At 44.1% G+C, this 16,454-nt stretch overlaps 1 protein-coding gene across 1 annotated transcript in view; it reads right to left on the bottom strand.

Annotated features, from left to right (window-relative positions):
• Positions 1-16,454, bottom strand: part of LOC113406571 (spermatogenesis-associated protein 6-like) — a 61,165-nt gene that overhangs the window by 11,096 nt on the left and 33,615 nt on the right. Inside the window, exon 11 of the mRNA XM_026651893.2 lies at positions 6,255-6,354. Within this exon, the coding sequence (XP_026507678.1) occupies positions 6,255-6,354 (100 nt within the window). The remainder of the gene's footprint in view (positions 1-6,254; positions 6,355-16,454) is intronic.

Below are 16,454 nucleotides of genomic sequence, written 5' to 3'. Positions count from 1 at the left end.
GACCATCCTCCCATTGAGTAGTATTTTACTCTGCAAGCAGTCCCATTGGGTATGTCTACACTACGAGGTTAATTCGATTTTACTTAAATCGAATATGTGGAATCGATATTGCAAAGTCGAACGTGTGTGTCCACACTAAGGAGAGTAATTCGACTTTGTGAGTCCACACTAACGGGGCGAGCGTCGATATTGGAAGCGGTGCACTGTGGGCAGCTATCCCACAGTTCCCGCAGTCCCCGCTGCCCATCGGAATTCTGGGTCGAGCCGCCAATGCCTTCTGGGTAAAAAAATGTGTCGTCATCCGTCCGTCACTAACGCCCTCCCTCCCTCCATGAAAGCGCCGGCGGGAAATCAGTTCGCGCACTTTTCTGGTCAGTGACAGCGCGGACGCCACAGCACTGCGATCATGGATCACGCTGCGACCATCGCTGCAGTTGTGGCCGTTCTCAACACCTCGCAGCTTATCATACACCTTTCCCTGAGGCAGATGCAGAGAAATCAGGCGAGGAGGTTACGACACCACCGTGATGGCCTGAAGTCGGAGAGTAGCACAGAGCTGTCAGAAACCACGAGCCCCAGCGCCCAGGACATAACGGTGGCAATGGGTCATGTGGATATTGTGGAACGGCGATTCTGGGCCCGGGAAACAAGCACGGACTGGTGGGACCGCACAGTGCTTCAGGTCTGGGATGAATCCCAGTGGCTGCGAAACTTTCGCATGCGGAAGGGGACTTTCCTCGAACTTTGTGAGTTGCTGTCCCCTGCCCTGAAGCGCAAGGACACCCGGATGCGAGCAGCCCTGACTGTCCAGAAGCGAGTGGCCATAGCCCTCTGGAAGCTTGCAACGCCGGACAGCTACCGGTCAGTCGCGAACCACTTTGGTGTGGGCAAATCTACCGTGGGGGTTGTTGTGATGCAAGTAGCCAACGCAATCGTTAAGGTACTGCTCTCAAAGGTAGTGACCCTGGGAAACGCGCAGGTCATCATAGATGGCTTTGCCGCGATGGGATTCCCAAACTGCGGTGGGGCTATCGATGGGACTCACATCCCTATCCTGGGACCGGACCACCAGGCCAGCCAGTACATCAACAGAAAGGGCTACTTTTCAATGGTGCTGCAAGCACTGGTGGACCATCGGGGACGTTTTACAAACATCAACGTCGGATGGCCGGGCAAGGTTCATGACGCTCGCGTGTTCAGGAACTCTGGTCTGTTTAGACGGCTGCAGGAAGGTATTTCTTCCCAGACCACAAAATAACTCTTGGGGATGTGGAGATGCCTACAGTCATCCTCGGGGACCCAGCCTACCCGTTAATGCCCTGGCTCATGAAGCCCTATACTGGCGCTCTGGACACAGAAAAAGAACTGTTCAACTACCGTCTGAGCAAGTGCAGAATGGTAGTGGAGTGTGCTTTTGGCCGTCTCAAAGGGAGATGGAGAAGCTTACTGACTCGCTGTGATCTCAGCGAAACCAATATCCCCATTGTTATAGCAGCTTGCTGTGTGCTCCACAATCTCTGTGAGAGCAAGGGGAAGACCTTTATGGCGGGGTGGGAGGTTGAGGCAAATAGCCTGGCTGCTGATTACGCCCAGCCAGACAGCCGGGCGATTAGAAGATCCCAGCGGGACGCGCTGTGCATCCGGGAGGCTTTGAAAGCAAGATTCCAGACTGAGCAGGCTAATCGGTGACTGTTAAGTTTGTGGACACAGATGCTGAACCTGCCCCCGTTTCTTTACCCAGTTCATTTTGACTATCCTCTCCAGTTACATACCCCCTTCACCCCCTTCCCCTTCCCAAAAAATAAAATCAGTTCTATTTTGTTAATGAACACCGTTGTCTGTATTGCTGTTTTCGCGGGAATGTTTTAAACCGGGGACACATACTGTGGCGGGGGGCGGGTTTAGTGTTCTGATGCAAATGATGCTTCTAAACTCCCGGAATGACAGGCTCCGCACTGGTGCACTGGTTATTTCAATGGAGCCTGCCAGCACTCCTGGGGGGGACTGCATGTATGTGTCGGCTATGTGACTTTCTGGCAGGGGGGGTAGGGTTACAGATCCCCTGCTGCGTGGATCTGTGAGCTAGGATAAGGACCGCTGCATAAGATCTGTAACTGCCCTCCCCCGCCACAAAGTCACAGAGCAACAGCCCCCACCCCCCAGAACATGAAAACCACCTCCAAGACTGACCAGGGTAACCAGTGACTGCACTGTGTATGTGTCCTGATGCTGGACCTGACCCCGCCTCTGTACCCTGCTAAAGGTGACTGTCCTGTCCAATTACCAAGCCCCTTCCCCCCCTTCAGACAGACTCTCCTCCAAAAGAACATGATGGAAACAGTAATGAACAGAAACTAATATTTTATGATGAACCACACATGAAACGTGGGGGGTGAAACTTGGACGGGGGCTTGTGTGAGGTGGGTAGGAAAGGACTTTTCAAATTTTGGGGAATGAGAGCCTTCTAGTGCTAGAGCAGTCTGCAGGGGTTGACTGAAAGTTTTAACGGCCCTTGCCGCCCCTCCTTCTTTGGACTTTGGGTGAGGGTGGTGTGGGACTTGGTGGCGGGGGAGGGCGGTTAGAGATAGACTGCAGCGGGGCTCTGTCCTCCTGCCTCCGGTCTTGCAGAACATCCACAAGGCGCCGGAGCGTGTCCGTTTGCTCCCTCATTAGTCCAAGCAGCTTTTCAGTAGCCTGTTGGTCCTCCTGACGCCACCTCTCCTCCCGTTCCATGACTGCTCGGTGCATTTGTGACAAGTTCTCCCTCCACTGTGTCTGCTGGGCTGCCTGGGCTCGGGAGCAGCCCATTAGTTCTGAGAACATGTCTTCACGCGTCTTCTTCTTCCTCCGCCTAATCTGCGCTAGCCTCTGGGAGTGTGCTGACAGGCTGGGTTGGGAGACAGTCGCAGATGTGTCTGTGTGAATTGTAAAAAGGGAGTGAATTCCTGAGACAGATAAATGAAATTGTGCACAAAGAACCTAGTCTTTCTCTGTGAACAATGCACTGCACCTCTCACATGCGCACTCAGGACAAGGTCGAATTTTCGGCCCTCGCCTTCAGTGCCTGTGGACTTGCGGTGGTCTTGGAGTGATCTGAGAAGCGTGGCTGGAGACCTGAACTTCTGTAGCGGGCAATCATGGTAAGCCGTAGACTTGTGGCTGCTTAAAACTCTATTAGTAGCACTGGCCTCCTTTCACATTGAAAGCAATGCCAGTCTCTGCTGCCAGCAATCAGGACAGCATCAACTCTGCCCCTGTCCCACCCCCTCGCGGCTGTCCCAGGGAAAGATCCCTGTATGCTGCCCCTCTCCCTCCACCGCGTGGCTGTAAAGCAGTCCCAATACTAACATTCCCCTCCCTAATTCAAAGCAGGGCGTCATGAGCGACATCACCCTCCTGAGGATCTCGGACACCCAGAAGGAACGCATGCTTAGGGAAAGCATGCAGAAACCAGGGCCGTATGCCGCCATGCTATGTCGTGCGATGATCCCGGAGTACTTGATTGTGGCGTGGCGGGGACACGTGTGCTACCACGGAGGGCCCAATAAGATCGCCCTACCCAGGAACCTGATGAACAGGCTGGAACTGTACCTCCATGAGACCTACGAGGAGTTCTCCTATGAGGATTTCGCCTCAATCCCCGGCCATATTGACCGGATTTTCGCCTAGGTGCACTGGGACTATAGAGTGGAGCGTCTTGGGCCGCAGAATCATGAAGTACTGGACATTGTAAAAAAAATTTTAAATACTTGGGACTAAATTGTGAAGAGCCTAAGGCAGAGAAATCATGAGAAACCCTTTGTTACCATTGTAAATATTCCAGTTTTGTAGCAGATAATTTTTTACATGTTTAAAGCACTTTGGTAAAAACACATTGTTAATATTATGAATATTCCCGTTCTGTTAAAAATAAATGTTTACATGTTTACAGCACTTACTGCTTGATCCTTCCCCTGATTCTGTGTAGGGGTAAGGGATGGGGACGGTTGGTACGGGATCTCGGTAAGGGTGATGAAGAGCTCCTGGCTGTCGGGGAAATCAGCGGTGCCAGCGCTGTCGACTGCCTCGTCCTCCTCATCTCCTTCTTCATCTTCCCCGTCCGCTAACATGTCCGACGAGGAACCGGCCGCGGACAATATCCCATCCTCAGAGTCCACGGTCACTGGTGGGGTAGTGGTGGCGGCCGCACCTAGGATAGAATGCAGTGCCTCGTAGAAACGGGATGTGTGGGGCTGGGATCCGGAGCGTCCGTTTGCCTCTTTGGTTTTTTGGTAGCCTTGTCTCAGCTCCTTGATTTTCACGCGGCACTGCGTTGCATCCCGGCTGTAGCCTCTCTCTGCCATGGCTTTGGAGATCTTCTCGTAGATCTTAGCATTCCTTCTTTTGGAGCGCAGCTCTGAAAGCACGGACTCATCGCCCCACACAGCGATGAGATCCAAGACTTCCCGATCAGTCCATGCTGGGGCCCTCTTTCTATTCTGGGATTGCACGGTCACCTCTGCTGGAGAGCTCTGCATCGTTGCCACTGCTGCTGAGCTCACCACGATGTCCAAACAGGAACTGAGATTCAAACTGCCCAGACAGGAAAAGGAATTCAAAATTTCCCGGGGTGTGGCTGGTCAGAGCATCCGAGCTCGGACTGCTGTCCAGAGCGTCAACAGAGTGGTGCACTGTGGGATAGCTCCCGGAGCTATTAGCGTCGATTTCCATCCACACCTAGCCTAATTCGATATGGCCATTTCGAATTTAGCGCTACTCCTCTCGTTGGGGAGGAGTACAGAAGTCGAATTTAAGAGAGCTCTATGTCGATCTAAATAGCTTCGTGGTGTGGACGGGTGCAGGGTTAATTCGATGTAACGGCGCTAAATTCGACATAAAAGCCTAGTGTAGACCAGGCCTAACAGTATTCACCCCATACAATGGTAGAGCTTCAAGAGGGGAATTATCGGACTAAATGGAACATCACAAAAGCGTTTAACAGATTGTCATACTGTTTAACTTGTCAACAGAGCACAAAGGACATAGATGAACTTGAGCAACTTGAAACTTCAGGAAATAGGTTCAGACTAAAGAGATTACTGGCTACATAGATTTGAGGTTTTTTAAGCGCAGTTCTACTCTGAAGAGTGTTATGAAAAAAAGAAGAAGAGATGCCTTCTTGTCTTTGGATAGGGTAGCACAACAAGTCAGGAGACCAGTTTCTATTCCCAGCTGTGCCACTGACCTACTGGGTGACCTTGGCAAGTCACTTCACCGTTCTGCACCTCAGTTTCCCCATCTCTAACACTAGCTCTTTTGTAAACCCTTTAAGTTCCATGGATGAAAACATTTAAGTATTATCACTACTGTGTAGATCTGCTCCAATTTGAGTTTTACTAGTGTTTTTACTCTCATTACCTCTGACTAGCCAACACAGCTATAGGAGAGTGACTTGGATTCCAGCCTAGCTTACAGATCAGCAGCACTGTTAATTGCATTTCAACTACAGAATTATTGTTGGGGGACCATGAGCCAGAATGAACACATACTGACTTTCAGATTCCAGGTTGAGTTAGGCAATTATAATAAAATCTTTTTACTTGTAAATTGATTTGACCTGGAGTCACCAAGACACAAAAACGGAATCTCATTATGCCAATTTTACAAAATCATTTTCAGAGCAGAATTGCTTTTATGGCTGTAGAAGCTTAACTTTTAAAAAAATCTTGGCTTATGTTTCTAGGACTCCAACACACTAGAATATGGGTTCACTTATCTAACTACAAATGCCCTTAAGTTCTAACTGAGAGAAGAATGAAATTTGCTGATCTAGGGCATAAACTTCTTATTTACGTAAAGAGCACTCTCTTCCTCCACCATTCAGAGAAGGTCAGGTAATGAAGAAAAAATTACATGCATCTGAGGAATAAAGATACCTGTACAAAACAGCTGAATACAGTATCCCCGGCTGGGTGACGTCCAGGCACCTGGGAATTAAGCTTTCTGAAGTCACATAACACATTTCTATTAAGTTTATTTTAAATTGGAGCAGGAGAGAGAAATGTAAAGATTAACACAATGTCACTATCCCTTGACGCTCTGTGAGGGAGTTACCCACAACCCCGTCCATAAAGGCTGCATAGTGCCTGCCATACTGTCCATGACTTCCACAGAAAAGAAACCTTTTATTACTCAAAACCTATAGGAGGCACAATTTTTTCCCTAAAATATTTTGTGGCAAATAATGTTTTTTAGCTTGTAAACATAAAACTTACAAATGTTAGCCTTTGCCTAGCACTGTGCGTCCTTAAAATGTTTTTCACTCGTTTATGGATCTCTTCTCCATTTGCTGGTGTAGACCAACCAGAGTTAAATCTATAAAAGAGGGGGGAAAATAGAAGAAATATTCTTAGTTTAAAGAGGGCCAACACTTTTTGCTGTGAAGTTTTTTTTAAATTAAGAAACACAAATTATTACTTTCTACTTGGAATGTATAGAAGGTTAAAGTTCAATCCTCTCTTTCTCCTCTGGGATAGAGCTAAAGCAGTGATACTCAGACCTTGGTGGTATTCAGGAGCCAAATTAACAATCAACAATACCCAAAAGAGCCACAGTAGTGTGAATTTATTGTTTCATTTACTATATATTCATATTTAAGCAGTACAACAGGGGAAATACTTAGCATATATATATATTAGTATTCTCACAAAAAATGACTGACCAAGTATTATTATTTTATCAACTACAATTGGTTAATAACATAGTAAAAGCATCCTGATTGGTTAATAACTTAGATTGGTTAATAATTAAATCACACAGCATTTTAATATCGTTTGCAGCAATGAACCTCAGTCTGAGTATCACTGAGCTAAAGAAACCTTTCAAAGGGGCGCATTGGGAAAAGATCGCCACAATTTCAATGATGTGTAAGCGTTGTCCATATTATCTGTGCACTGATTTGTAACTGTAAAGTTTGTGTGTCATATCTGTACTATTGCTATGGTATAGAAAAGCTAAACAATCATTTCATCCCCAGCAATGAAGTCCCATTTTCTCTTCTTACATGAAGAATTAGATACATTAAATTCCCTCCACCAAAATGAATCAACAGAACAAACTCCAAACCACCAAAAAATCCCTGAAAGTCACAGAACAGTTTTATGAAACTGCAAATTCAGTTTCCATCTTACAAGACGTAGCAAAGTTCTAAGTCCTAATTTTTTTATAAAAGACGCCCATACCAAAGAAGAAACTCCATCTGTTAATGCAAAACAAACGGATGGATTTTATTCTTTCATGACATGCACCCTGTTTATTTCATTTTACTTGAAAAAGTAATTTAAAAAGATTTCAGTTCTACCTTTCCCCATGCATTTAACTTTTCAGAATAGGAGTTAATCTTTAAATAGTTATTTTTCTCCACTAAGATTTTGGGATCAGCTCTTTTTACACGTGTTCTTCATTGCTGACCTACACTTTTGCTGTCTCTCTCACACACCCCTCGCCAAACTCTTTACTATGTTAGAATATTATTATTTAGGTTGCAAAGTCCAGCACTCAGAAGTTAGGAGATGCCAGAATTAAGGTTCCCTGTGCAACCTTAATTCAGCCCCCTTACATCTACGCATTACGATACAGTCTTTCATTAGATGATCAAGTACTATTTTTTCCCACAAGACCTCTGCCTCAATCAGTGCAGTGGATTTCTTCTGAAGATAAAACAGGGCTGTGTAGTGAAGGAGGCTGTTATCTGTACAAGTCCTGTCTCATTTGTTGCAGAATTTGGAAGGCATGTAGTGAATGAGGCCAAGGACCGCAGGAAGAGAAAGGCTGGTCTTCTGGTTAAGGAGTTGAATGCTGCCTGGAGGATGGGTTTCTATTCCTCCTGCTGCCACAGTGTTCCTATGTGATGCTGAGGAAGTCACTAACAGTATGTGATCATGCAATTAAAGACTATGACAAGGCATATGCACAAGGGAGACGAATTAAGGTTGCACAGAGAATTTTAATTCTGCCATTACATAACTTTTGAGTGTTTGACTTTGCAACCTTAAAAATGTTCTTTTAACAGTTTTTCTGTGTGTAATTTCCTCGATTTTTAAAATAGCCAACTGAAAAAACAGGATTTCTACCATGTTGCATCATATTAGCAGGGATGGAACCTTTAGATCCACGACACAGTCCTCTGCTACTTGAGCTAATGGAGTAACTGATAGCAATAGTAGGTTGTCAACCTCTGTGTGGACCAGCAGTAGAGTGGTATGGGACCTTTGCCAGCAGGTTGCACAGATCTCTCCCCCCAAGCCCTGTCACCTTACCCAGCTAGTTCCACTTCCCCCTTTCCAGCTCCACACCTGATCTCTCTCTCTGCTCCCCACACAGTAGCTCCCAGTCTCTCCTCTCAGGCTCCTCATCCCATCAGTCTCCCCCACGCCTCCTCCCCCGTTACTTTCCCCAGTATCCACCTACACTGGTTTCTAGCTCCAGTCTCTTTGTCCAGCAAGCCCCAGTTTAAGAAGTTTCTACTGAGCATGTGTGAACTGCAATTTTTCAATGGCTTACAATTTGGCCAAATTTGGGGCGATTTTAATGTGGACAACACAGGGCCATACTCTGAGACATTTCAAGTCCCTGCTCAAAAGCACGGAGATGCTAGAGCTGTTTAAAGAAAAGAGCACTCGAATTCTTAAACCTGGACAAAATGTACCTTTCACTAGCCTCTTTCTCAGAACTCAGGGAATCATTTTGGCTGAAATTTTCAAAACCAAAATCAGCCTGAGGCAGACACCCAGCATGGAAAATTTCAGCCCAAACAGCTGAAGTCTGGTAAAGTTATAAACTACTGAAAATAGGGTCTTATGGGATATGTTGGGCAACTTTAATAATAGGCAGGGCTACCACCCCAGCCTATAATTATTATTGATTGCTTAGGCACAGTTGCTAGATAAAAGGTGTGGGGGGGGGGGGGGGAGAGACTGTTTTTTGCTGACCAAGAGTTTGCAAAGAAGGAAGGCTAAACTGATGATGATTAAATATGTTTATAAAAAAAAACAAAGGTATTGCCAGGGCAGGTGGAGCTTGTCACCCTTGGTAGGCAGCTCAACTAGGAGAAGGGAAACTCCAATTTCAAACCAAAAGGTCGCAGGTTTGGATAGCTGACCTACAAAGCTCCTCCAGCAGACATGCTCATGTGAACTGATGTCTATGTCAAGTACCCCAGAGAGCTAAGATGTTCCCGGCAAGCTATGTACAGCAGCCTTGTTTGCAGTTCATAGAATATCAGGGTTGGAAGGGACCTCAGAAGGTCATCTAGTCCAACCTCCTGCTCAAAGCAGGACCAATCCCCAGACAGATTTTTACCCCAGTTCCCTAAATGGGCCCCTCAAGGATTGAACTCACAACCCTGGGTTTAACAGGCCAATGCTCAAACCACTGAGCTATCCCTCCCCCCATAAGACCTATAAGACCTACTGTAACTAGGAAAAGGCCGCTAAAAGAAGTTAAAGAAGCAAGTGAGTAAGCAGACGTGCAAGTTGGAATGTAGAACATTCTCTGGAGGAAGTCTGGAACTATGCGAGGTCTGAAAATGAGGCGAATAGTAAACATGACACGTATACAAGAGATCATAGGGAAAGTTGTAGAGCCAAGATGCTGATGGAGGGTTACAAAATCTATTACTCAGGGAATTAAACTTCCTGAAATAGTGTTGTAAATTGTTCCAGATGAAACCATGCACAGGTATATGATGGAGATTATCAGAAGGTTGGACTGACTAATGGATGTTAAATTGTGTTGGGAAGATGTCACTATCCGTATAATAAGTTGACGTGCACCACAGTTAGGAGAGTTCTCATAGACTTTAAGGTCAGAAGGGACCATTATCATCATCTAGTCTCACCTCCTGCACAACGCAGGCCACAGAATCTCACCCACCCACCCACGCCTGTAACAAACCCCTAACCTATGCCTGAGTTATTGAAGTCCTCAAATCATGGTTTAAAGACCTCAAGATGCAGAGAATCCTGAGAGGATCAAAAGAGAAGTTTTTCGATGAGTTGCTGTGCCTTATTGGAAACATACCATCCAATGAGAAGACATTTATTGGAACAGATCTAAAATGCACACATTTGAACTGACAAGGCTGGATATGAAGCAGGCCATAAGGCACTGGAACCATAAGCACATTTTCCATGAGGGGGGAAAGGTTCTACAGACTTGTCTGGCATTGGAATTGGTGACTGCACTTGCAGAAGAGGGAAAGCCATCTCATAACTTGTGCCAGTGGAGGACAAGTCCCAAACTGATTTCTTAGATAGATCACAAATAATTAATTGTAAGGTAATACCCAGAAAGCGCACTGTGAGACAGCACAGACTTCTCCTGATGGACTCCAGAATGCAGAAACGTCTGAGCCCCTGGGCACCAGCGAGGCCTAAATGATGGCCACTTAAAGATGGGAATGAGAAAACCTTCAAACAAAGAGTAATGCATAGACTTCCTGACTACACACAGGGATGGGGGGAGGACAACTGATTCAAATGAACGTAAACTGTTAGAAATGGCACATGAAGTCCTAGAAATGATGTAACCAACGCCAAAAAGGATATGAAGGGAGATGTGGGTGGTGGACTCCGCAAGTTAAAGAATCTGTTGGGGTTGAAAAATAGTAACCTTCAAAAAAGGCTGGTCAGTGGCTTGAGGAGAGCTAAGATGGCATACATGGAGGCAAAAAAGCAGCCAAAACAAGTGTTGTGGGGGCTAAAAGTGTGGCCCGTGATGTGTTATATAACCGCCTAGGAGGACATGAGGGAGAGAAGACCATCAAAAGACTTGCCAAGGCAAGAGAGAAAACGTTGAGAGACGTGAACAAGTTTGCTTACACTGGAAATGAATAAGGAATATTGCAAATAAACGGAGAATTAATCGGCAAAGTTTGGAGTGATTACTGTGAAAGAGTGATGAATGAGGAGAACCCAAAGGAGGAAATAAGAACATGTAAACTGAACTGAGGCCTGATTGATTGCATACAGAAGGAAGAGGCTACAGAGGCACTTAAGAAAATGAAAAAGGGGAAAGTACTTGGGCCAGATGAAGTACTAGTGGGTGAAATGAAATCACTGGGAATGAAAAGTATCTTATACGTTTGTTTATCATAGAATCATAGAATATCAGGGTTGGAATGGACCTCAGGAGGTCATCTAGTCCAACCCCCTGCTCAAAGCAAGACCAATTCCCAACTAAATCATCCCAGCCAGGGCTTTGTCAAGCCGGGCCTTAAAAACCTCCAAGGAAGGAGATTCCACCACCTCTCTAGGTAAAGCATTCCAGCGCTTCACCACCCTCCTAGTGAAATCGTGTTTCCTAATATCCAACCTAGACCTCCCCCACTGCAACTTGAGACCATTGCTCCTTGTTCTGTCATCTGCCACCACTGAGAACAGCCGAGCTCCATCCTCTTTGGAACCTCCCCTCAGGTAGTTGAAAGCAGCTATCAAATCCCCCCTCATTCTTCTCTTCTGGAGACTAAACAATCCCAGTTCCCTCAGCCTCTCCTCATAAGTCATGTGCTCCAGACCCCTAGTCATTTTTGTTGCTTTCCGCTGGACTCTTTCCAATATTTCCACATCCTTCTTGTAGTGTGGGGCCCAAAACTGGACACAGTACTCCAGATGAGGCCTCGCCAATGTCGCATAAAGGGGAACGATCACGTCCCTCGATCTGCTGGCAATGCCCCTACTTATACAGCCCAAAATGCCATTAGCCTTCTTGGCAACAAGAGCACACTGTTGACTCATATCCAGCTTCTCGTCCACTGTGACCCTAGGTCCTTTTCTGCAGAACTGCTACCTAGCCATTCGGTACCTAGTCTGTAGCAGTGCATAGGATTCTTCCGTCCTAAGTGCAGGACTCTGCACTTGTCCTTGTTGAACCTCATCAGGTTTCTTTTGGCCCAATCCTCCAATTTGTTTAGGTCCCTCTGTATCTGATCCCTACCCTTCAGCGTATCTACCACGCCTCCCAGTTTAGTGTCATCTGCAAACTTGCTGAGAGTGCAGTCCAACCACTCTAAACTATTCTTAAGTAAGGGAAAATGCTGGATGAATGGCGTGAAAGCTTTGTGGTGCCTATTTTTAAACATAAAGGAGATATTACATTGTGTGCTAATTATCAACCAATTAAGCGGATATCACCTGCTGTGAAAGTATGGAAGAAGATTATTGAAAAATATTTATGTGGAATGGTTGAAATTTGGAAGGATCAGGCTGGATTCATGCCAGGAAGGAGCACAATTGATGCCATATGTGCACTATGAATCCCCACGGAGAAGTTCAGAGAAAAAAAGATGGCAGTTGAGTCTGGTCTTGGCATATAATTATGTACCATAAGAAATAGTTCGGTATAGTGTGTAACAGAAGGGTTTCCCAGAAGGATACCCCGTCATATCCAGGATATGTATGACAGAGTGACTACCATAGACAAATTGAATGGGGCCACAGTAGAGATTTTCCAGTAAATGTTGGTCTATGTCACAGGTCAGTTTTGAGCCCCTTTATGTTTGTGGTTGTCATGGATGTGCTAAGTGAGAATATACGAAGGGAGGTGCCTTGGAATCTGCTGTTTGCTGATGACTTAGTGATATATGTGAAAGATTGAGAGACTCTGCAAGCCAACTTTGAACAATGGCAACATAGTTTTGAGTGGTTGGACTTCAAGTGAATGTTGGTAAGATCAAGGCTAGGATAATTGAAGGAGGAGGACTCACCAGAAAAGATGATATATGCAGACAGCTTAGAAGAGTGAAAGTGATTAAATATCCAGGATCAATGGCTCATGATAACACAAAAACCAGAGGTCACCCCATGAAATTAATAGGCAGCAGCTTTAAAACAAACAAAAGGAAGTAATTCTTCACACAATGCAGAGTCAACCTGGAGAACTCGTTGCCAGTGGATGTTGTGAAGGCTAAAACTATAACAGGGTTCAAAAAAGAATTAGATCAGTTCGTGGAGGATAGGTCCATCAATGGCTATCAGCCAAGATGGTCAGGGAGGCAACCCCATGCTCTGGGTGTCCCTAGCCTCTGATTGCCAAATGCTAGGAGTGGAAAACGGGATGGAACACTCTATGACTGCCTGTTCTGTTCATTCCCTCTGAAGCACCTGGCACTGGCCACTGTTGGAAGACAGGATAGTGGACTAGATGGATTATTGGTCTGACCCAGTATAGTCGTTCTTAGGATGATGATTCCCCCCGAGTAATGCCTGGCACTACTCTAAAACTCTGTGGTGGAGGTGGCAGCAGCTGACCTCAATAATGTTAAAAGGCAGAGTATCTAAAACTGTAATTCGATCCATCTTAACATATGGAACAGAGAGTTGGCCAGCCACGATAAAGGAAATCAGTATGCTCTTCACCATAGAAATTAAGACACTGAGATGGTCAAAGACAGAACAAGAAGCTATGGTCTCAAGTTACAGTGGGGGAGGTCTAGGTTGGATATTAGGAAAATCTATTTCACAAGGAGGGTGGTGAAGCACTGGAATGGGTTACCTAGTGGAATCTCCATCCTTAGAGGCTTTTAAGGCCTGGCTTGACAAAGCTTTGGCTGGGATGATTTAGTTGGTGTTGGTCCTGCTTTGAACAGAGGATTGGACTAGAGGACCTCCTGAGGTATCTTCCAGACCTAATAGTCTATGATTCTATGAAATGGTTGGACATTCTATGATAGGAAACAAAATGAGGTCGTAAGGGGCCTAATGTGGGTTTCTCCAAGTGAAGACAAGTTGAGGGAGGCTGGTCTACATTGGTATGGGCATATCAAGCAGAGATCAGACAGCTACATCAGTAGGATGGCTCTTTCATGGTTGTGCACAGAAGATGACCCAGGGGAAAGACTAAAGGCACTGCACATTGGCCTTTCTGAGGTCTATTGATATCTGGTCAATCTGCACAACAGCCTCGTGTATGATCATGAGTTCAGGAAGAAGACTCAAAGTCATCGACCCCCAAAAGGGAAGTGGCAAGAAAGATGACAATGATAACCCAAAGGTTTCGTTGCGATCTAAACTCTCATGCTTCAGAGAATAACCAACCTCTAATTGAGCAACTCCAAATATGGGCAGGTTATTCCATATGTGTTCTATTTCAAGATTCCTGTTCTTTCCTCCATTTTTCTGTATCCATTTTACCTGTTCTAAATTATTCATTATTTGGTATGCCTCCATGTCTTCCTGTAAACAGTCCCAATCTTTTCAACCTATCCTCCTACAGAATATTTCCATGCATCTAATCATTTGTCATCCATTTTTTGACCCCCTCCTGTTTCTACTATCTCCCTTTGGAGAGAGAATGCGTAGAATTGACACAGTCATCCAGGTGAGGGTTATCACTGATTTATATATCAGCATATTTTCAGATTCTTTATATAGTTTAAGATTTTGTTTGCTCTTTAACCATCACTGAGCAGATTTTTTCCATTAAGCCAGACATAATGTCTTTTTCTGGAATGGTTACAGTTAATTGAAAACCTAGCAGTGTGTATGAGCAGTTCAAATTATTCTTTTCTTCTCGAGGTAGAACCTAAAAACAAAACAAATCGTGTCAGAGTAACAGATTTTAAGTAACCATTCTTAGAAAAAGGCAGAGTGGTCTGTTGACTTTTCTTAACTGATCTGACATCAGAGAAATTATGAGTGAGAGGGCTGGATTCTGCATTTTCATCATATAACTGAACTAGGTCTGAACATGACAAGGAATACATTATATTATTATCCAATAAATTGCTAGAAACCTGCAGCTCTGCTGAAATGCTCTGACATAGAATGAACTAGAGCAGGTTAGAATGAAATAACGACCCCCCTCCGCCCCCCCAAAAAAAAGAAAAGAAAAGAAAAAAGAAGAGCAGGGTTAGTAATGTGATCTTCCAACTTCTGGTCACTAATTTCAAACCCTAGCACTGGGTAAATTACTGCTGAACTTGTGCATGTAAAAAATGTAGATTTGCAAGCAATTCAAGTGTGCCAGTTCCTATTTCCACAAATGAAACATAATCCATGAGAGCATGGCACTTTGTCTCATGTATACAGCAATTTCAATTTGTCAGATTTGCTTGTGTTGTTTAATACTGGAAAGAGAGGTCAGACATGTTGCTGTAGTTTACAGTATTTGCTTTTTTGAAACAGAAAATAAAGCGGCTAAAGTTTGTTTGGAGGATTTCAAAGCACTGTTACTGATCGTATGTTTATAAATATCCATTAGGGGTCAGATGCTCTATCTTGGAAAATATAAAACCATATTTGCTATTTTAGTCACTCATATGAGATGTATCCATGTACCACAGCAGAAGACTAAGTATTTAGTGCAAAAGCTATATGCATTTCTTCAGTGGCATTACTGAACAATCCACTAGTCTGCACTGTGGTATAAGAAATGTTTGTTGATCACATCAGCCCTGAACTTAATTTACAAAAATCAAAACCTTAAGTATGATTAAAAACAGTATCAGCTCCTTTTTAATTAGTTTTGCCAGTATCTTTACTGTCTAATTTTAGTAATAACTATAAAGCCTAATCCACATTTTAAGTCAATGTTAATATTTACACCAATCAAAAGTCACCCGAAAATAAAATGATGCCAGAAAATGTAACACCCATAATCTAAATTGAAACCATCTAATGATGTGATAACTCCTATTGGAGATATTTTATAAAATGGCTTTCAGAGCACAGCTTCTTAAATTATAAATAAAGGAATTTCAGTTGCCCAAAACCACTAATAATGCATTTTAAAAACCACTAGCTACTTATTTATGTGATTAAGGTGTCAGTATTCTATTGCAATGTTGGAGGAAGTCATTTCATTTCAATGGCTGTTTGCCCTGATAAACTTCTATAGCTGTATTTTGTCATACTTCCAATTTTCCTTGGGCCTTGCAAACATTCTGCAGTTACATCAGTTTAAATTGTTTATTGATTCCAATAGATTGTATAAACACTTTGGAAGTATAGCTCAGTGACCTAGAAAACGCCAGATCAGAGAAGTTCTCATCATTCATTTCAAAGATGCTATGTCAAGTACGATCTAAGGTACAAAACTATTTTCCCTTGGAATGTGACTAAAGACATTTATTTTCTTTTATGAGGTAAGGATTTTTTTTCAAGTCATGCAAACGGACAACATTTACCTTAGTGCAAAAAAAGAATTAAGTCTGGATGTTATAATACAGATGAATACAATTCTCAGACATCCACTAGGATGGAACAGACTATTAGAAATTCAAATAGATGTGTATACTATTTAAACACCAGCTTACAACTCTCAACTTGTATAATAAATAGGTATTTTCAAATGTCAGACAGTCCAAACATTCATTTGCACATAGCAAGAAATCCTACACCATCTTGGATAGCAGAGTTAATGCAAAAGCTTACTGCAAAACGTTTGCATCAGGTATAACTCCTTCCCCACCAGCAAAC

Source organism: Terrapene carolina, unplaced genomic scaffold (assembly GCF_002925995.2).
Source record: "Terrapene carolina triunguis isolate 2854851 unplaced genomic scaffold, T_m_triunguis-2.0 Scaffold105, whole genome shotgun sequence".
In the NCBI taxonomy this organism is placed as follows: Eukaryota; Metazoa; Chordata; order Testudines; family Emydidae; genus Terrapene; species Terrapene triunguis.
Note: the sequence above shows the minus strand (reverse complement) of the source record. Positions and strands in the feature narration are given on the sequence as shown.